General features: G+C 38.3%; 1 protein-coding gene across 2 annotated transcripts in view; it reads right to left on the reverse strand.

Annotated features, from left to right (window-relative positions):
- The window catches only part of MTA3 (metastasis associated 1 family member 3), a 120,078-nt gene that overhangs the window by 46,709 nt on the left and 51,253 nt on the right, over positions 1-22,116 (reverse strand). For both annotated transcript variants that reach the window (XM_088527407.1, XM_088527409.1), the window contains exons 8-14: positions 20,644-20,743; positions 15,859-16,047; positions 11,612-11,686; positions 6,051-6,109; positions 3,378-3,502; positions 2,787-2,935; positions 1,976-2,198 (exon numbers count right to left, since the gene is read on the reverse strand). In XM_088527407.1, coding sequence (XP_088383533.1) covers positions 1,976-2,198; positions 2,787-2,935; positions 3,378-3,502; positions 6,051-6,109; positions 11,612-11,686; positions 15,859-16,047; positions 20,644-20,743 — 920 coding nt within the window. The remainder of the gene's footprint in view (positions 1-1,975; positions 2,199-2,786; positions 2,936-3,377; positions 3,503-6,050; positions 6,110-11,611; positions 11,687-15,858; positions 16,048-20,643; positions 20,744-22,116) is intronic.

The following is a 22,116-nucleotide window of genomic DNA, read 5'->3' on the forward strand; positions in this document are numbered from 1 at the left end:
AAAAACAACTGCAATCAAATTATCTTTAAGAAATGATTCAAAGACTCAAGAGAAGAGAGTCTATTTTATCATAAAATTAAAATCTGCAGAGCAATCTTAAGGTCCATGTCACCAGAATTAAGATAAGCAAACCAGAAAATTATATTTTATAAACTTACCTAACAGGATTTACTAAAGCAGAAATGTAAAAATGAAAAATTGCACTCAGGTTAAGAACAATGTGGAGAACATATGGAGACACAGTCAGAAATGGAATATATATATACATATATGAGTGTGTGTGTATGTTTGCATGTGTGTGCACACACTGAGAAACATGAACAAAATTATGTATCATCTATTTGTCACTATTATAAAATAGTTTGAAATATGTGTTTAAAAAGAAACAAACAGTTTTTTTTTTAAATCTAGTTTAGATCTGCAGCATGAATGCTTAATACTCCAGGAAACAACAGCATTCAAGCAGACAAAACTGAGAGGTCCAAATTTTCCTGGAAGTAAAAACAGTAACAGAAGACAGAGGCTACAGAAAACAAAACAAAACAAAACCACAACATAACACCTTTCTCGTCTTGATATTAACCTGTTGTGACATCTTTGCAGTCAAAGGAACAGAGATGAAGCATTTATGACACTATCAGTGTGACACAAGAATGACTACTCCCTATTGAAAAGCTTAGCTTTCATTTTCTGGTATTCGAAGTTGAACTGTGTGTAACATTTGTCCTATAATGATGATTAATAGTTGCGTTTTGTTTTTCCCTTAAACAAAAGCTTCATCTTTTTTCAAATTGAATAACCAGACCCAGTAAGAACAAATAGGGATGGGGATAAAAAGATTCAAGGTTACAGTGAGCCTAATTCCAGAATTAATTTTCCTCCATGGTGTAGTAGAAATCAGTGCCAACTACATAAATTAAAAGGAACACTCTTTTCCTCTTAGAAAATAATTGCTATTCTACTAGTTCATGAATATTTCAAATGCTGTAGTGTATTAAGGATAAATGTAAATCTAGTCCAGGCTTCACACACTTTTTTTCCATCAAAGCACATGAAAAGATCTATTTTACTCACATAGTGGACAAATTGTTTGTTTCCTTTCAGACTGTTTTCAATCCACTGATCTCCTGAAAAGTGCTCCTGACTTAAACAGCTTCCAAAGAGGAAAGAAAACACCCAAAGGGACAACGGAAAAAATACGAGAAGGACAATGACCAGAACTATTTACCAATTCTGGATGTCTGTAGAAGTTGAAGAGATTGCCTTACAGAAGGGCTAGTACTAAAGAACATGAGGGAAAATCTCATAACCATCTATAATACTAATAGTGAATTCTTCAGTTCTTTATAGTTTTTTTTTTTTAAATCTTACTACAGAATTATATTTAAAGCTAAATTTTCAACTGAAATGGACAAAAAATGCAATCATGATGAAATAATAAACATGCCATCACCAGCACCTGAACTGAACAATAGTAAGTGACCGTGTTGCACGACAGACTGACATCCTCCTGCACCTGCAGTACTGCATCTTATTCTTTGAACACCACCACTGAGAAGAAGTAAGATGATACAGACTACACTTTCTGCTAAGCAAAAGAACTAACAACATAAAGGCAAACCTCTTTCACACTAAATAGCAGGAAGCATATATGTCATAACATTGATTTACCCCCACATTTATTTTTTGATAACAATTTGTTGATATCCATAAGGTAATGGATAGCCCTTTTAAATTCATTTTAAATGTTTCACCTTTCACCTCTTTTCAAATATCTTCTCTTCTGAAAATAGCCTCAAACCTGCTCAGGGCAACACTTTATCTGAATGTGTTGGTGATATGCTAGACAAATGAAAAAATGAAAAGCAAAAGGGTATAGACAAGAAATGTTTATTGTAAAAGAAAATAAAATTAAAAAGACAAAAATGGGTGGGAAGCACAGCACACAGAACTAAGAATTAAAAAAACATCTTACATTCTGCCTTAATGGCAGCACAGTTAATAGGGACAAAAGGACGTCGTGCTGCCTGCCGCAGCCGGAGGGTGTTTTTGCAGACCTGGCGAGCAAGTTTTGTCCAACACGTTGTGTGCAGAAAGAAAGCCTGGCGGGTCTTCACGGCCGACTTGGGGCTGCCAGTGTTACGAACTGGGGTTCCCTGCGTGGCCTGGCGCGACATGTGAGTTCTAACGTGGGACTCCTGCAAAAACAAGGCAAACGAAAATCGTAACACATCAGCTGAGATAAACATATACAAAACATTATTAAACGCTTATTATTATTATTATTAAACACAGGGTATTCTTTCTCTGCAAATCAAGAGAATAAACATGAGAGCGCTATTTCCCTATTTCAGCATTTAAAAAAAACACCCATATTGGGGTAAATTCACAAGGTTACTAAAACGATATACATCAATACCATGCGAAAACTAGGGTTTATATAAGAAGTTCCATAACAAAAAAATGAGCTCTATTGTGAGTGGAAATTCAATGCCATTCTAGATTGCATATAGTATAGTCCTGTTAGCACTTTACAGTTAACAGGACATTTGACAAATAAGATGACATCTCTCACTGAAAATGCAGGAAAAGGACATTTGCCTAATGAAGACCTGGCCAAATAAAGACATGGCAGGAGCTCTAAACTGCTCAGTTCTACTTAAAGAGAGAAATATTCACCAGTTGTAACACACCAACAAAAAGCATCCCACTAAATGCTGAAAACACAGCACTCTTGAGAAAGTGCCAAAGTTTGCTTCAGGAAAAGTTCATCTCCATGATCCTACCTCTGTAGGTTGGGTGGACAGTTTATCTTCATCTGTCTGTGTGGGCATTTTTAGGCCACCGTATTTCTTCCAATAAATCCAGCAAGATGCACACAATCTACACTGCATATTAGGGGGGCCCCAAGAATACCACTGGTGAGACTGTGGAGCTAGGGAGAAGAAAACAGGATACTACATTGACGCATAGTACATTCAAAATAGTAAATCCAAATACTGCAACACATGGCATTCTGCAGGAGCATTATAAGGATAAATTCATAAATTTAATTCACTTGATACAATGAAAATAAGAATTTAAAAAGCAAAAGATGGGGAACTTGACACAGAAGACAATCCTTGTAAAAATCTGTAAATAATAAAAAAAGCCCTCTATGCGCCCTCCACTTAACTTACAGTTACATGCAATCCAATAAAATTAGCTTTCATTTATTTGCAGTACAGAAATAAAGCTTTGTTGTTATTGTTGTTGTTTTAAACATATATTAAGATTAGCAGAAGTCCTAATGGCTAGAAAATGACACACAAATTATTAAAAAAAAGAAAAAAAAAGAAAAGAAAAAATGCCACAGAAAGTTAAAAAGATTTACTTACTATAGCAACTTTCACAAGCCCGACCTATTAGTGAGGCCTGTGCCTGATAAGAGGCTCCCATTGCTCCATTCACTGCGGCAGGTTTCCCATTGTTGCTGGATATTTGATTGGGATTTGGTTTATTGCTTTAAATAAAGTAAAAAGTCACCTTTCAGAAATGATTTTCTTAGCATGTTAATCAACAAGAACAATTTAGTTCTGGAATTCTGATGCATGGTGGCAAAATCCATACAAAATACTCTAAACTGCAAGACTAATTACTAAGCTTCTCTAGGATTTTCAGTGCACTAAGACAGTTATATAAAGAGTTGATTCAATACTCAAATTGAATGAGGAAAACCAAATCTTGCTCCAGAAAACACAAGAGCAAAAGTTATTACATGGCATGAGTTGCTCAGCAGACTATGCAAAAACAAGTCTCCGAGTCAAGCATAAAAATAACCCTGAACCCTCTGCACTAGCTGCAGCGAATGCCCTAGAGCCGTGTTAAAGCTCACCCAGATGATCGTGTATCAGGATATTCTACTCAGCTCATACTCTAAAATAATTTTGTTCTGAGCAGGCTTGATTTTTTTATGATGTTATTGTATTTATTAATCTACTGCTGCTTCAGTGGAGTGGGACTTTACTTCTGAGACAACGAACACGCTGCAAAATAGCTTAAGCATATTATTTCCAAAGCTCCAATTTGCTCGGTGTTATTGTGAGCTTTGCTCAGAGAGGTAAAATACATTGCAAGGCTGTGCATGCCAGTTTCTAACACCATTTTTCTTAAATACAAACATACATACAATATTAAAATGACTAATTAAAACACACACCCCAAACATCTGTACACTTAGCCCTGTTTCTTCACTATTCCTGCATGGTGTAAGCAAAACCTTTGCTGTATCACGTCTCTGCTCCAAACGCAAGCAGCTCAGCCTGTTTGTCTCTATCCTCCCTTTCCACTTCATGCAGTGAGACACTTTGACAATTTTCAGATACTCTTTATCAAGTACCTTCCCAAGGCACTCAGAGAGGTCCCTCAGGCTCAAGGTACAAGAGAAGAAATCAAACAGAAGGTTAAGCCTTAGGATCTCCTCCTTAGGATCTGTTGCTTAGTTACCTCCAAAAAAACTGAGAGTTGAAAGGGCCTCCAGTTACTGAGGACAGAACTTTGCTTTTATAGGAAATAATATTTTATGACGGAGGTTGAAAAGGTATTCATCTCTAGTTTATAATCACCCCTACTCAGATTTCAAATGTAAGAATGTGATCTTGAGAAGGAGCAGTAACAATCCTCTCGTCCACAAGTGCCTCAGACTGCACAATTATCAAATATTTAATAATTCCTACTCTGTTACTGTTGACTATGGATTTTATCTTGATCCAGGGGCAACAGACCGTAACAAAGAAAAGCAAGGAAAAAAAAAATCTGTATTCCATAACAGAGTTCATGGTGTAACACAACTAGTCTCTACTGTGAGACAGGAATGATGTGTTGACAGACATTGATTTAATATTAGAAGAAAATTAGAGAGAGCATTATACAAAGAATGAGTACCTTCCAGAGCCCCAGTCTTCACTAAGCAGCTAGTTTCCTTAGAGGGTTTTGGAACACTCTTACTACTCTTTTCAGCATTGATGAAAATTCAAGTCTATGATGCTGAAGATTATCCAAAATCCACTCTCATTAAGTGTTAACTTTTCTAAAAGATGCCATTTCATAGAGACTGGAGACATTAGAGACTTTTTTCTTCAAAGATGAGATTAAAAATTTGCTATTTCTATTGTTAAATTTGTTTAGGAGACAAAAGTTGGTATGAAATGCAGAAATGAAGCTCCACTGTATGCAATTTATAGAGGGCATCAAAAAGGTAACACTGAATTTTCAAATCATTTCCTATCATATTCTAGACTCCTGCTGTATGAACACTCATATCAACAGGCAATCCACATAAATGTACAGAGATTATGCCCATAAAGAGTTTAAAAGCATGCCATATGTAATCCCTTCTGTTCTCATTATCTTGAGGAAATTATGAATATATAACAAACAGATTATATCTTGTTTTTATAAACTACATGTTAACAAAAGTAGAGGCAGAACTCAGTTGAGATAATAATTCCTCAAAAGTAACCAGATCTAATTAGTACGGTCTGTGCAAAGATGAAAGATTTTGAGCTGCTTGCTACATTTAATTCATCACCAAAGCATCTCTTGTCTCTAATTTAATAGCAAACAGCATTGACAAGATACAGCTGTAACTGAAATAGGAAAGTATCTGATTTCATTTTATGTAACTACCCTAACAACTGTTTCTATCTCAAAATGTTGCATTTACACTAATGTTTGTGCTACAGAGATTCTGAAATGATTACTACAGAAAGAAAAATTGCTTTTTAAATGACAAGGCCACGAGCAGTTCGCATAACCCCTGAAGTACCTGATCAGCCTCCGCAGCACCTCTCATCATTCCCAAACAGGCAGTTAGGAGGTCAAAGACAAAACGCTAAGTCAAGTACAAATGTTCCACTTAAGGCAAGAGTTTTCACATCTTCCAATTATATTTGGTATACAACAAGTACAGAGAAAGTATTAAAAACTAAGAGACTATCATGCATGAAACTGCATGACACTGATTCAATTCTACCTGTACATTATTCACACAAATGACTTGTTATACTCACTAGGTGGGGATGTATACTTGTTTCAATTTACTTTCTGCTTCAGCTGCTTTCAGACGTTTCTAGTTGAAAAATTAACACATTAAAATATTTCATTATTTCAATCATGTAAATTCATAAAGATACACACAATACGTCTTAATTGTTTTTATTTTATACTGTGATTCCACAAGAGTCTTCAAAACAAATGTACAATTCAAGACAAAAACCACGAGAAACTGGAGTTTCCTATTTTTATTATTCATTTGAAATTAAAGTATATTGTCTTTCTGTAGCAAAGCTTACAGCCCTCAGAGGATGATGACAAACCTGTAAAAAACAACTATTACAATTCATATCACAGACATACATGACATTGGGGTTAACCCTTGTAGGAAAATATATAAAATATAAATATTTATAAATTTATAAATAAAAGTAAATATAAAATGCACTTTAAAAATAATTTGTGAATGTGCACACAATGAGTCTAGTAATTCAATACTTTGTGTTCAGCAAAGCTCAAGGCTAGGTTTTTCTGAGCAATGTAAGGAATGAGAATATTCAAGTCTACTGAATGTTAGAAAGAAATAAACATTGTGTTTCTTAGATGCCATTTAAACTCTAGCTCGGGAACACAGCAGTAGCAAGAAAGCTATTTTACTACCAAGAAATCCTGTGAGTTTACTAAATTATGACTTACTTCATGTTTTGGTTTGCACTTAATATTTTTATTTGTGTTTAAAATAACGCAATTTGGGGTGATCTTACAGGTCTATCATACACAAAAGTGTCACCCTTGATATATTCTGAGTACACTTGCAACCAAAAAGAATAACGAGAATATTCCATAAAGACCTTGTGGTTCCCTCACCTAAACTGGATTCAGCATAAACCAAACTTAAGTTTTTTTTCTGAGTACCAAGCCCTTCCCTCCCCAAAACAACCAAACAAAAACAGGGGAAACCCTTGAGAGGACACAAGTCGGTACAACAATATGTTTTTCAGCACTGGCACAAGAAGTACTGAGTTCGCACGTCTCCTTTCCTCTACCTAGTAGATCAAACAAAACAAACCAAAACAAAAAGGCAATTTCCCTGCTGTTTCTGCCAAGACCTTATTTCTGTTCACTTCAAAAAAGGGAGGAAAGGGGTTGAATAAGCTCAATTTTAATAAAGGCAAAAATAAATTTTAAGAAGGACACTGATATCCCGCAATAAGTCAACAGTATCCCTCCACTTCTCAAGATTCCCTCTTTCTTCAGCATGTGTTTAATTCTCACACCTCCGTTTCTCCTACAGCAGCCAATTCCCTCCTCTGCTCTCCTCCTAGCTTTGGTACCCAATCTTTGCAAGATCCTGAACCCAGGAAGGTATTTTCCATGTTGAGAGAAGCATCAGTCTCTGCCTCTGAGGCATCTGAGATGAGTTACTAGGTTAATAAGTTTAACAGCTGAAAAGGCCGAGCCGCTTCCTCATGGAAACTACTGCTCCTTTCCACCTGAGGAAGCTGCCCGCGTGCCATCCGCCAACACACGTGTCAGGTATACGGACTGCTTTTCCAGTGTGTCTCCGAGGAGGATTCCAGCAGCCCTTGCCACCAGAACCCCATTGCCGTGGGGCGAGGGAGGCTTCCCGCCGCTCCCGCCGCGGCGCCTCGTGCGCCCCGAGCTGCGGCAGCGCCCTGCCGCCTCACAGCGCGCGCCCGCGGCGCCGCTCCACCTCGCCGGGCCCCTGCAGACCTGCGGCCACGGGGCGGCCTGCGCCGCGAGGAACGAGGACGGCACGGGCCAAGGCCAAGCCTCGCTTGCTAAGCACCCGTCCGCCGGGCACGGGCCAAGCCTCGCTCGCCAAGCGCCCGCCCGCCGCGAGCGCTTCCTCGGCGCTCCCGCACAACGGGCCGCAACAACGAGCGGCTCCTACCCAAGAGCTTCGGGCCAAGGCTGCCACCCACAACTTGATTTATTTATTTATTTTACCCTCTTCATATTATGCCCAGCTATACATATATTTGATGTTCAAATTGAACAAACAGGTGAGGCTATAATTTAGCAGATAATCTGCATTGCACTGAGACACAGAAGAAACTGTGTACAAAGAAAAAGAACAAATCTCACTTACACCCTTGTGCCCAGTGCAAAACAACAACAACAAAAACCCACAATAAGCTAAAAGAAATCAGGTAAGTAGCCTTGAAGCAGTGTCAAAATTCAGAGGCACTTGCAGAAAGCTGTATGGAGGCCCTGCTGGCAGCACTGAGAGGCAAGTATACACATTAACTACCTTTTAGCATACCTTTAATACTGGCATAGGGGCTCTATGGAATACAATTTTAGCAACGCCTTTCCTCCTCTATTTGTTAAAATGAATCATATACTTTCTGGTGCAAAATAATCACATAGTACTATTTTAGTATAAGCTGTATTTTTACGCACTAAAGCTATACTTAACATTGCTCTATAAAAGCAACAGAAAAAGTCACTGCTTGAATTCACCCGGATCAATCCACTTTTAGGGAAAGGTACAGGAAGAGAAGCGAGGATGCAGAAATAAAACCATCAGCAATAACTGCACTTTCTGACATGAAACCTCAGTCTACAGGAATCTGAAGAACGAAAACTGGCTAATCTGAAACGTTCAGAGAAAAAAAACGAGAAATAATTATGCAGAGATTAAATCTGGTAGTAAAAAAGCTCCTCAGTACCATGGGGAAAGGCTGGAGGTAGAAGCTAGACCAACTGAGACAAGAAACAAAACTCCACTTTGCAACAGTAAGCATAATTACTCACTGAAACAATTTTACCAGGAGAAATGATGTTTTTTGAAAGGATACATCTAATTTTAAACACCAACTATTTCAAGGAAGTCTTATAGACTGTATTATAGAAGAGGTCAAACTAAATATTATCTCAGCTTTTCGTTTGGCCTGCACTGCTTTTGCTCAACTGCCCTTGAAAATGGAATGGTATCTCTTTACTAGAGATCTGTCCTGATTATCCACTGACAAATATCCAAAGAAACAAGCATTTCCCTATGTATGTAATGTTTTCTACAGAAAACAATGTAATATACAAATGTAAGAAAACAAATGTAATATACTGTGGCAATACAAGACTTTGAAGTTAGCTGTTCTCTAGCCTAATGAATGACCTTGTAATAGTTTTGCACAATGAATCCTCTGCTTGCACGTATTCTCCTTTTTCTGCTGAAAAACCTTCCTAAAAGATTTTTGCACTGAACTCTACTTTTAAGCACAAAGCTACACAAGTTAGCGGTCATGAAAAGTGACAGATTGCCAAAAATCAATACTGAAAATCAGAATTAGTTTTGCTAGATAGGTTCGGTACAGACAGAAAAGAAAAATACATTTCCTTTCAGTTTCTCCTTACAACTTCCCTACACCTTGACTTCAAGGGGCCATACGCTCTGAGGGCGAGGCAGCAGCATCTCCATCCCCATTAAAACATGGCCTTTAACCACCAAGCAAGAGTACCATATAGGGACAGTTATGGCACTGAAATCTATCCTATATGCAGCCAATACACATGACAAAATAAGGAGTAATTAAATAGAAAGTTTTAATATTAAATCACATTGATTTAAAATACAAAGACTGCATTTTGTGTATGAATAAGATTCAAGGATGTACATCAATATTTTCTTTTCCTGTTCTCTCAAGCTGTCCTACTTCTCAGGCATGACATTTAGAGAAGAATGACTCTGAAACTGCCACTCTTCTACTGAACATATTTTCTCCCAGCATGCATTCAATCATCACAGCTTGTTCTAGTATAAAAAAAAAAAAAAAAATCACAGATACTATCTTTACTGAACTGTATTATTTTTGCCATTCCAGAACAAACTAAACAATGGCAGAACAAAATTCTGACCTGTTGGATTTCTTGGCAGGAGGGATTATAAGAAGGAGATAAATGAATTAATTCTGCCTATAGTATTTTGACTATCGACTCACCCTGAAATAACATCTCAACAGTATTTAGGGTTTAATGGTATGTTAGGAATTAAGATATTACAGGTTTACTTAAGGATAGCCAACAAATAGACATTTATGCTTGTAAGAGTATTCGAGTTCCGGATAACCATAAGGAACTTTGCAGTATTTCTGGATGATCTTTTTGTATCTGAAGTTAAATATCTAATTCTGTAGAGGGACACTAACCCAACAGAATGCCAGCCACTGCCTGCTGTGGCTACAGAGTCGTAATGGAACCCTGGAGGAGGACAGAAAAAAAAATTCCATCTCAGTATCTTTTGCCAACTGCTCTAGGGCAAGTATTTCAGGGAAAAAATAAAAACAAACGAAGCAAAGGAAAACAGAGATCAGTCTCTGAGCAACCTCAGCAGGTTGACAGAAGTCAATTTTCAGTTCAATTTTATCTTTACTGCAAGGCTTTCAGTCTCTGATCTTTCCAGATCCTCCATTGCTCTCTTAAGGGCAACTCTGAAGAGCTGACAAAGTGCACAGCAAATGCCTGCTGGCAATGCCTTCCTGAAATAGAGAGTAATCGTGCCAAGGAAGTGTTAAAAAAGTTAAATGAATGGAGACATACTGAAAATACATTCTTTAATACACAGCAGAACTATTTTCTATTTGTTTTACTTCAGCACTAAAAAGTTCTCGTCATAACTAAGACTCTACTACACTGCACAAGACTTTTTATAACCCAACGAGACGCAGACACTCCTTGAAAAAAACCCAAACAAAACAAAGAACAAAACAGAAGGATTTGAAGCAATCACCCTTCTCCGCTGCATAAACTGCAACTAAATACATAGTAATTGCAAAAATAATTGTAAAAAATCAGACACAGCTGAAATCACAGAAATGTAATGTCTACTTTAAACATCCTGTCATTCTGTACTAACTGCAATGCAGTAAGTAGACACCAACTTAAAAGTCAAATCATAAGGGCAACGGAGGATTTTTTTGAATATTTAAAAAGCTTTTGAGATCTAAATCATGGAGCATTACAACACAGAGTACAACACGTAACAAGCACTAATACTCAGGTTTTGCTTAACCCTGCTTCCCGTACCCCCGCGGTTTTGCTGCCCGGGGACCCGAGCAGCTGAACGCTCGCTGGGAACGACACCACCTCCACTGCGCGCACCATGGTCTCGACTTCCGCTTTCAAATCCCAATAAAACCAAGTTAACTTCTTATCATGGACTACCAAGAAAAGGCTCATAACACTAGGAACTATCTTTAACAGAATATATGTCTCCTTTCCTTCAATTCTACGTACAGTTTAAAAGCTTAATGCATTTGCTCTTCAACCCAGCTCCTTCCTATCCATATGAAGAAACTGGAATTGTGTTGCTATACATCAGCATACAATAGGAAAGGCTCTTTGCAGCCAGGTGAACTCCAGGCACCCGAGGATTTGGCAATGTATCCTGTGGACACACAGATCTATTGGTCTATAGCCAAGAGTATTAACGTAGGCCTCCAACATCATGTCTTGAAGATGACCACACACAAATTTTTATGTATTAACTGGTTTTTGCTCCCTCATTTTTAAGAATATGGCAGTCTTGTTCATGTTGAAATAAATATTAAATTACCTGCTGCACATATCTGTCAGTGGTTTTCCACATGTAATAATATTCAATGATGCTAGTCAGCGACTTCCAAGGGAGCTGAAAAATATTCAATACAAATTAAAAGGGTTCCATGAAATTGCAATGTCCACATCTTATTAAATATATATAAAAAATCATATATATGATATACAAATATTGGAAAGTGATATATTCATATATATATATATATAAGAATATCATATATATCTATTAGAATATCCTATGTTAAGATAAATATACATATAAAAATACTTCTAAAAATACAGAAACCTTCTTTATGGATAACAAAAATGCAAGATTAAAGCGATATTGTATGCAGTAATTATTGTTTGGATTTGGATATGTAAATCTTATGCTTAAACTAAATGATAACTCACGTAATTGGAAACACAGAAAGCATATCTATTATAAAACGTATCAGATGGAGAACAACATTCACGACTAAAATAAATCATCTTGACAGGAATCTGTTGGAGTCTCATGATAATTTTACGCTTAAAAATACATTAGTCACAGCACTTAATTCACAAGTTCTTCAAGTCCCATAAAAACTGCAAGGCTCATATAACACAGCTGATCTTCCAGAAACTTTCTGATCTTTTTTTTATTATTATTATTACTACTACAACTATAACAATCTGGTTTGCAAGTTTCTGTGCAGCTTTTCATCGGAAAACTAAAGACGTGTAAGCCTAAGTGTAGGGGAGAAAACGAACCATTAAGCAGCCATTTGTAATTGTTATAGAATTACCTAGTCCATTGCACGATTATCTCAGCCATTTAAATTACTTATTTTCCTGCAGAATTCACGCAATTTTTCTTCACAGCCTGAAAACATGTCACTATTTCAAATCCAGTATTTTACAGAATCATGCATGAACACCAGTATTTTTTTGCTTTCCAGAGGTAAAGCTGGAAAGTCCCAGAAATCTAGAGACGTGGAAACCCTGCTGAGCCCGCGCTGGGGCTTTCTGCGTGCCCCAAGCTTGGGCAGGCTCCTGAGCCTTTATGGAAGCTCCTTAAGGCAACGGAAGGAGGAGCCGCCTCTCCTCGCACGCGGGAGCCCACGGGCTGCTCCTGCTTGTTTGGCAGAGACTCGGTGGAACTGAGATTTTCTTCGACCTCTGCCTTTGAGGAGCTGGGATGAACATCCAGGATCACCTGTTCACTTCTGAGGTAAAGCACCACAGTGGGCAAAACTCTGGTCTAAATCAGAGTAGCTTTGTCCATGTGCATTTAATCTAACTTAACCACACCAAACAGCAACTTAGCAAATGCATAAACTTCCTATTAATACATTAATACCATGAATGTACTGGCAGTATCTCCAGAAAATACTTGTCTTAATAGTTTCTTAAAGTTAATTTTGATTGTGGCAGCACTAACACTCAGTAGGCAATTGCAGTCAATAACAGAAATTTAAGGTGTTTTGACCCTCATCCCTCAACCCTCATCCTTTTAGAGTTTGATCCACAACTCAGAAATTTTGTTTTGACACGCTGACTATGAATATCCTAAGTGTTTACCTACACTCCTAAATGATAAAACCCTGTAGAGGCACAGGAATTTTCCAGAGGTTGTCCTTAATGGCCACAGAAGCTGTAAACAGCCACAGAATGATGTACTCTCAGTATCAAATTCTGTTTAACAGCTGAAAGGAATACAAAGGACATGGTAATCATGTCATGGCATTTTGTAGGAGGAAGCTAACAACAAGGTATCTGCCATACAAAAACACAAAGCAACAATTTTCAATTTCAATAATTTCTGCAGGGTAAAAATGGATCACTCAGGTCAGTCCAGTATGAAAAACTTAGGATTTAAAAGCATTTAAAAATGTACATAAATTAACTTTAAAGCATGTTTCCATAGTTTTGTGAAGTTGGAATCTTGTTCCTGCGTTACTTAAGTGGCTTGAGTCCAATTCCCAAGGTCCTTCCTGGCATATCTGCTATGTGAAAGCTAGAAATCTGTGAAAAACAGTGATAATGAAAAACTAACAATTTAACAAGCAATACAGAAGAGACCACAACAACTGTCCCTAAGAATGAGGAAAACAGATTCCTTTAGAGTGCAAAAAATGTTCATTCTCTTCCCATTCTATTACCCTGGAATGTAAAGTAACTCAAGTCAATTCAATTAACTTTAAAAGTTAAGGTTCATTAGAATTTACATAGGTTCTCACCTCAGTAAATGAGTTCCTATAGCAGTTGATGAGTCAACAGCAGATGAAAATGAATGTTCAAAGGCTGGACTGTAATTTGATAATAGGCAAGCCTCTCCTGTCTATTAAAAAAGGTAAACTCCTTTACACCATTTAATTTATGGTAATTATCTTGCTTACTAATATTTAATGTTTATACCTCAGCGCTCGAGTTGCACTTTGAACGTCAAACAGTGCCAGTTATTGTCAGTTGCTGGAAAAGGAGATGAGCCTGCCCTGCAGGGAGCCGTGATGAGCGGGCTGTGACCGCTGTTCGCGCATCCTGCGAGCCCGGGATCATTTTGAAAGCGCAGTCCTTGTACCATAATGGCTCGAGTAGGGGTTACCCAGGTCTGCTGCTTTAGCATATTGCTACCAATCACCTTCTGCCATCCAGCCCAAAAACCTGCCTGTGCTCTGGCACCATCGCGCTGCCTGCTTAGACTCAAACTTCAGCTCTGACGCCAACGTGTTTTTATCTCTTACTCAAAAGATATGCATCCAAAGAGTGCTTAATGATGAAACTAAAGGCAAGCAGACAGTTAACCAAGTTAACAGATATGCTACTAGCTCACTGGCTGCTTTTACAATAAATATAAAGGTAACTTGCTTTACAGTGACTAGTCAGGGAAAAGTAGAACACATTGCATTTGCTACAGCATAAAAGTATTCTCACAGATAATTGTAGCTTAAGTGCTATAAATTCACACCCACCTCACCTTGCGGGAACTTGTTCACATACGCATGATCCAAATCTCAAAAGAGTTATTTTAAATGATTAGTTTTAACTACATGTCTATTCTTAAAGGTCTATACCTTTACAACGGCCCATAACAAGTGGGAATATATAAAATACACGCATACACTGATATTTTCCTGATCTAAAGCAGAGCTATCCATGAAGCAATTGTCACCTTTATGCATACATATTCTCCTTTAGGAATATCACAATGAAACACACAGGTATCACACCTGTTAAAAATGTCAGTTCTTCAGAAAAACAATAGCCTTCCCTTCCCACCTTGACTCAGTTATGTCTGTTGCATTTCAGAATTACAAAAGCAAAGACATCTATCACCAACCCTCAGTGCTAAACTTCTTCCCAGTGTCCCACGTGCCTTTTTGGAAGGACTTCCACAGCCCTACATCAGGTACCTGTATCACGCAGCTTCTCAATCAGTGTGATTTTCCTCTCAAAGACTGAACACCACCACCCAGTGCTAACGCTAATACAACATGGACTGCAATCTGCAAAGGAGCTGAACTTTCAGAGGGAAGCAAAAAAAATCTTCACAAAAACCTGTACACTCTAAGTCTATTTCATTAAGAGAAACGAAGACTCTGCAGAAAACACGTAACAAATTCACCAACAAACTGCTGAAAATCCCAGGAATAGGTGATTAAAATTTGATTTCATTTCATTACTTCACATTAGATTTCAGCAAATTAAAGCTTTGTAAAGTCTGATACTTCAGTATCAAACCCAGTATGGTTAGAAGATATTGGAAAACATCTCCTTTACTTTTCAGAAGTGCCTTAATAACAAATGAACTCCCTGTAGTGCACTTTGAAAGCTATCTGAATATGGATTTGTCTCTCCTAATCATAGAAGGAAACCCCAGAGTTTCCAAAAGCACTCAAGGGAGCAAGCTGTGGAACTGATAATGAATATCAATGGAGCTCACGGAAAAGTTCTGAAAAGTTCCTGGAATTTCAGAATCTTCTACGAATTTAGGATACTAGGCACCCTATCACCTGATTATCTTCTGCCAACATCTTTCTGAAAAATGGCACTGGACAAGAAAAAATATTCACTTTCATCTGAATTATATTTATGTTTGTATATATGTGTGGATACATATACATATACATATATATATATACACATATATATACGCAGGGGCATATATATGTTAGTTGCATATATGAAATGCATTGATTTCTCCTCTTTCAAACATACAGAGCACTCTTATGCTCATGCATCCAAAACTCCCATAGCTCCAAAGCCCTCCAGCCCAGTACTCACAAAGTCTTGTCGAATGTCATTGAAGTCCTTCCCGTACTTCTCCAGTGCTTCTTCAAATAAACTCGCCTCTGATGCTGACCACTCTTCCATTTCATCTCGGCACAGAACAGGCCCCCCGAGCGGCACGAGGACGCTGATGGCGCTGCTCAGGTCGTAGTTGTGCTTGTGCAAGGTGTCCATCGCGTGAAACTAGCACAGGGAAGGGCACAGTCAGAAAACTTGCTGAATCAGAGAGCAGCCAGTTTCAATCTGTGCAAATGCAATGTGTTATTTGCTGTATGCCGTGCAATAAGGTTTAGCTAATGCTACATTTAGAATCTATGCTGATGTGATGCATTTGCTGTAATGAAATGTAAGGAAAATCTATATTTTTCTATTACTTAAATTAGCAAAGAAAGTAATTTAATAAAATGTTTATCTAAAATGACAACAGTTAATTAGTTCCTGCAAATTACTAGCAAATATTTGTAGAGAAACTTTTGTGGGTAGGTTTCAAGTAAATGGCACACTGTCTGATGACAGGCTGAGGAGACATTTTCAATTACCAGCAGTTCTAAACAGTAGCTAAATACTGAGCACCTAGATGCATGCCTATTTTCATTGTTGGGGAAGGAAATCATCATTTACTCTTATTTACTCTTTTGACTATCATCACGCTAAAAAACAAACAAGGGTTTTGCCCCTGCCAAACACTGCTTCTGCAGATGACTAACAAAGTTTCTGTTTTTTTTTTTTTTTAATTAAAAAAAAATCGGCAAACAGGCAGGTGACAGCATTCTTCACTCCCCCTGTTTAGAGCCATCTCTGAACACTCCCATCACCAGCAAATGACGGGGAATGTGACAAGTAAGTAGCTAACACCACCCGCAGGGAAGATGAGCAACATCTAAGAAGCTTCCTGCTCCTTAGAAAAGCCCCTATTAGAGACCCTCAACCTGTTGTGCTGAAGGAGATGTCAGAAGCATGAACCACAATCCGTCTGCAAAACACACAGCCACGAAACATCAGGCTCTGACCCGTGTGGCCAAACCTGTCAGGGTGGGAAGGGTCCCGCACCTATAGTGTGTCACTATAGCACTTGGAGAGCGGTTCCAGTTGAGCTTCTGAGTATAAATGCATCACAAATGATACATTCTCTTCATCTACTGCTATCTCCTATGAGTACCTCCTACAGTAGCCTCCTGTGGCTAAGGTCTTTCTTCAGCCTTTGATACCCTTCTTGGAGAGCTACCAGGGACAGGATCTGACCTGTTTCATCTGCAAGAAGTAATGTTGCCTTGATCCTACAACGGGGCGTTTCACATGGGGTTCAAGATAGATTGATAAGCCTTGAGACAGAACCATTCTTAAAGAGAAACTCTAATATGCAGATACTATGTAATGATGCCTAAAATACATAATCTTCAGATTAGGGAACATAAAATAAATTACTGATTTATTACTTATCTGCCAGTCTGTGTGTAAGCCAGGCCTAAAGATCAAACACTTACAGCATATGCATTACCATGGTTTAAACCTCACCGTTTATGGAAAAATGGCAAAGACTGAGCACTTTCCAAGCAGCTGTTAAATTCAGGTCTATTCTGAATATCACTGATAACCAATTTTCTTAAAATCATGAGCAGAAGCAAATAAATCAGGATTATGCTCTTGCTCTACATTCATTTTGGCATCTATAATAAACATCAACTTTCATAAGTCCTCTTTTGTTACACAAAGAGAGACACACAGAAGCAACGATCCTGCCTTCACTGGGCTGCCTGCAACAGAAGATCACGGACAAGCTCCTGCAGTAACCATCTTTGCTTTCTGCAGCTTTGTCAGCCCCCACTTTTGGATCCCCACACTGCAGCACATAAACTCTGCTAGCAAAAGCCAGGGCAGCCTGAAGACAGGACTGGAGCCCAAGATGAAAAGTCCTGGAGCATATCCTGCTTATTGGCTTTTCCCAAGTACCTGAGGACCACAAGAAACTGCTGGTGGTGCATGAGGAGCAGCTGGGAGGAGCTGTCAGAGCTCCAAAGCGGATCCTGGAGAATGATCCTTCCCTAGGAGAGCTTGCCCGGAGCAAGTGCCAGCGGGAAGGGATTAGCCAGGCTGGCAGGGGGAACTTAACTGGGAGCCTAAGCAGGTGGGAAGGCAGCCTGGATCTGGGGAGACAGGGAGTGACAGGGTACCCTGCAAACAACTGGAGCATGTGGTTCAGAAACAAGCCACCATTTCAGCAGCCTGCATGCTATAATATTTTAAACATGTTTGCAGCAGGGACTACCTATAATGAAGTCTTACGCAATTCATTAGAAAGTTTTGCTATATAAAACTCAACGGACTGTTTATATTGTTTATTTTCAAGAGACACCAGGGAATAAAACTGCCTTCCGTCGTGCAGAATAGCACAGGCTCTTCCGAACGAGCCCCCTGTTCCGTAAGGAGGTTGACAGCAACAATCCCGTCCCAGTAAGTCTTTCCAGGTCTTTCTTCCCCAGCTTCCTTATAAAATGGGCCATTGGGCCTGAGAAGATGAGAAACGTGTTTCAGGAAGCTCTACATCTCACAAATCTTCACCACGGTAAGAGGAAAAGAGCATGAAATCCTGCGCTGCTTCGAGACGTTACGGCCACCTCCACCGTCTAAGGAGGAAGCCCACGCAGCTTCACGTCCTTCAGGAGGATATTCTAGGCGACTCGAGAGCTTCCTGTCTTGTCTCATATCTCTGGGATAAGGAAATCTCATAGTAACCTCCTTGCTTAGGCTTAGTGTGAACATTCACTTTCAATTTACCCATGTTTATATCCCGTTCACTTTTTTGTATTAGTCTGTTTACAGTCACCTACCTGAACCACCACTGTTCTTGGTGTTACAGCACCTCCAAAGCATTACTGCAAATTTCTGTACTAAGTGCTGCTCAAAATACACTCCCAATTAACAAGTACCTGAAAGAAGAACTACTATGAAGACAAATATGTCTTTTCTTAACTTAGAACGGAGTACATTTCCAAGGAGCAAAAGAGAAAGGCTTTAAAAAGCTGAGGGGGCAGGAAAATGAGAAAGAACAGACGCAATAATTAAACCTGGGATGGCTCCTCTGGTGCCTCATTTTAAGATATGCCTTTCATTAAGTGTAATGGAACTTAATGGATCATTTGCAAGGCAGAAACATTTATATGGCACTCAAGCACTAAATGTATCCCTTTATTAGCAGCACTGCACACATACTTTCAAACAAAAAGAAATCGCTATAAGGATAAATCTATTATATTAATCACTGAATACTATAAGAAAGACATGCATTCTATGGGTATTATTAGAAATTCTCAATCTAATGAAATTTAAATAAAATGAAAAATGTGAAACTGCAGAACTATTTAGATGGGAAAAAAAAGTATAAAATATTTAATGTGAATGGAATCATGTCACTAAGGTCATATCACGGAGTGCGAAACAGAAAAAGCATATTTTGAATGTAAAATACTATCTCGAGCACTACTGAAAACATTACACTTGCCACTTTCTTTATCACACTACAGCTGTCCAGGCTGCTGTCAGTTCCTGTGAGTCAGTTTCCTGTTTAATAGCCCAGAAGCGCTCTCTAAAGTGCCAGAAGTTAAGTATTTTTCTCATCATACCAATGAACATATTTCACCTAAATTACAAAAACTGCCCTAGCGGGTCAGAGCAGCGATTCTAGGCAAATGTCCTGCCTCCGACAGCTGCGCCGGGAGGTGATCCTGGGAGAGGACATGCAAGTCTCAGCACATCCCGGCGTTGGTTCCACCTCACTCCGCAGCAACCGCAGCCCTTGGGACGTGGGAACGGCTGACGGCAGCTTCTGCCCGCAACGTTTTTAACCTCCTTTTTAACCTGCTGGTATTGCCAGTCCTTACAGCACTGTATTCCAGAATTCCACTCGGTTCTCTACCCACCAAGTAAAGTGGTATCTTACTGATTTTAATCTGATTTGTTAGCTTCACCGAACACCCCCTAGTTGCAAAACTCGCAATATTTGTAATATTTGATGAATACTTGTAATATTTGATGAATAACAGCTCCACATGACTCTTCACTATTACGTAATTTTGTATAGAACACTTAAAATAATAAACTCCTTTCTCTGGTAAAGCAAAATCAAATTTGATTCTAACCAACACTAAGACTTTGCTCTTGCTAATTTTCCTGGCCTCTCCTTTGCTCTGTAACTTCTATATATTTTTATATATATATATACACACACACACACACACACACACACATATTTTAACTGTCTCTAGAAGATACTAATATAATTAGTAGTTCAACATCCTAAGGACATCCTAAGCAAAGTACTCTTCTAAAGGTTGCTTATGAAGTCTGATGGCTCATACTCTTCACAAAATTTACAGACTCACAAATATTTATAATATGATATTATCTAGAGAATGCTCAGTGTTATACGCTTTAAATACACTTTAAATCACACTATTGATCAATTATATTGAATGAAACTTTATACAACATATATTATCCACATTGCTACTGTGAGAATTGTCACATTTGAGGATATTATACAAGTATTTCTGTTGAAGTCAATCGATTTACAGCGTGATCCCAAAGGGCAGCATTAACAGCCTTATAAAAACCCAAAGGATTATCTACTATACAAACAGATGTCTTGCAAGCAGGTAACCAGGGAAAAGCAGTCCTCTGGAGAACAGAGATTGAGGAGTAGTAGATTTTATTGAATTCCTAGATGGAGGGGAAAAAAAAGAAGAAAAAGCTTTGCAGGATAATTTTTAACAAGCCACTCACCAGTGTGATGTCTCGGGAAGCAGCAGCCGCACTCATGTGTAAACTGGGTTGCCTGACGGAGCTACTGCAGTCCAGTGCTCGAGCAAAGGTCCCAACCGCGCTGCAGCGGAGACACGGCACACAGCAAAGGCACAGGAAGGGTTAACCTCTTTCTTTTGTTTTGTTTTTAAATCAACAGACTCTGTTGTGTCTTTAAAAGCGTCCTTTTGAAATAAAAGGCACTTATCATAATTCCAAGGTTTCAGATCTTCGCTAATTAAGGATGATTTATTAAAAACGAACCATCGAGCATCCCTCCCCAGAGGAAAAATACCCAGCTTAACAAGCCACTTGCTTGAAAAAGCATGAAAACAAAAGATGCCCCCAGAATTCTTATGTGCCAATTTTGAATTTATTGAGAAGTCAGACCCCAGTCTGTGTTTTCTAACTTTAATTACTATTTCTTAAATATAAAAGTCTAAATGCTGTTTAACAAATTAAAATATGATTAGGAAAAACAAAAAGGGACTTCTATGATCCTCAGCTGACTTCATTATTGAAATTACAGGTAAATAAGTTAGGAAATTACTAACATTTGATTCACCTCCGTAGTTCCCATCTACTACTTGTGCTGGTAAGGCAATTAATGCATGCTGACCTTAGTATTACTACCTGCAAAACTGTATTTTTGTCTCAAGTTTTAATAAACTAAATAAGTCTCTCAATCTACTCAATAAAAAGCAGTCAAATCTTATTGAAATGTACCAGTTTTTCTCAGAATTTTACATTTTGTTGCATTTTTTTGTTTGGTTAATAGATTGTACATGGCATTTATGAGACTTCAAAAATAATTACAGCAACAAAAGACAAGGCATAAGGATGGAGGATGAGCATGATAGTAACTGTTCTAGTTTGCAAACTTTGCTCGGAAAATGTTTGTTGCAGTTACGACATGGTGCAAGTCCCTCTAAATTCAAGAACCTAGTTACACCAGCTAATATTTAACACCACTGCAAGGTTTTTGACAAAGGAGTGAAGCTTGGCGCAGCAATTACTCTCCACGCACGGTATCAGTGTGGAATTGTGCCAATTCGGACTGTCACTTACACAGAGCGACATGCTAGAAGCATCATGTCACTGCACACCATCGCTTCTATACTCAGTGATAAAATAATGTAAGGTTCATCAGGAGTTTTACTTGGTAAGGTGTATTTTTGATCATAAAGAAATGAGTAATACTTAACTGTTTTAACCATTTTACCTTACATCTCAAAATGTTTAATAATTCAAACTGTCTGCCAAAAACTTTAAGACAGAGTTAAGATTAAGCAGCAGTGATTCACACTCTAGATATTATCCATTTACATTTCTGAAGGCTGTAGAAAAATAAGCTATATTCCACAACCTTTACTTCTTCACAGAAATACAAATATACAAAAATCTGAACAACTATGTGATTAAAAATAAAGTTTGGCAGCACATAAAACCACGTGT

The sequence above is a fragment of the Tinamus guttatus genome, unplaced genomic scaffold, assembly GCF_059628265.1.
Source record: "Tinamus guttatus ecotype Peru unplaced genomic scaffold, ASM5962826v1 Tinamus_guttatus_pri_ptg000286l, whole genome shotgun sequence".
Lineage (NCBI taxonomy): Eukaryota > Metazoa > Chordata > Aves > Tinamiformes > Tinamidae > Tinamus > Tinamus guttatus.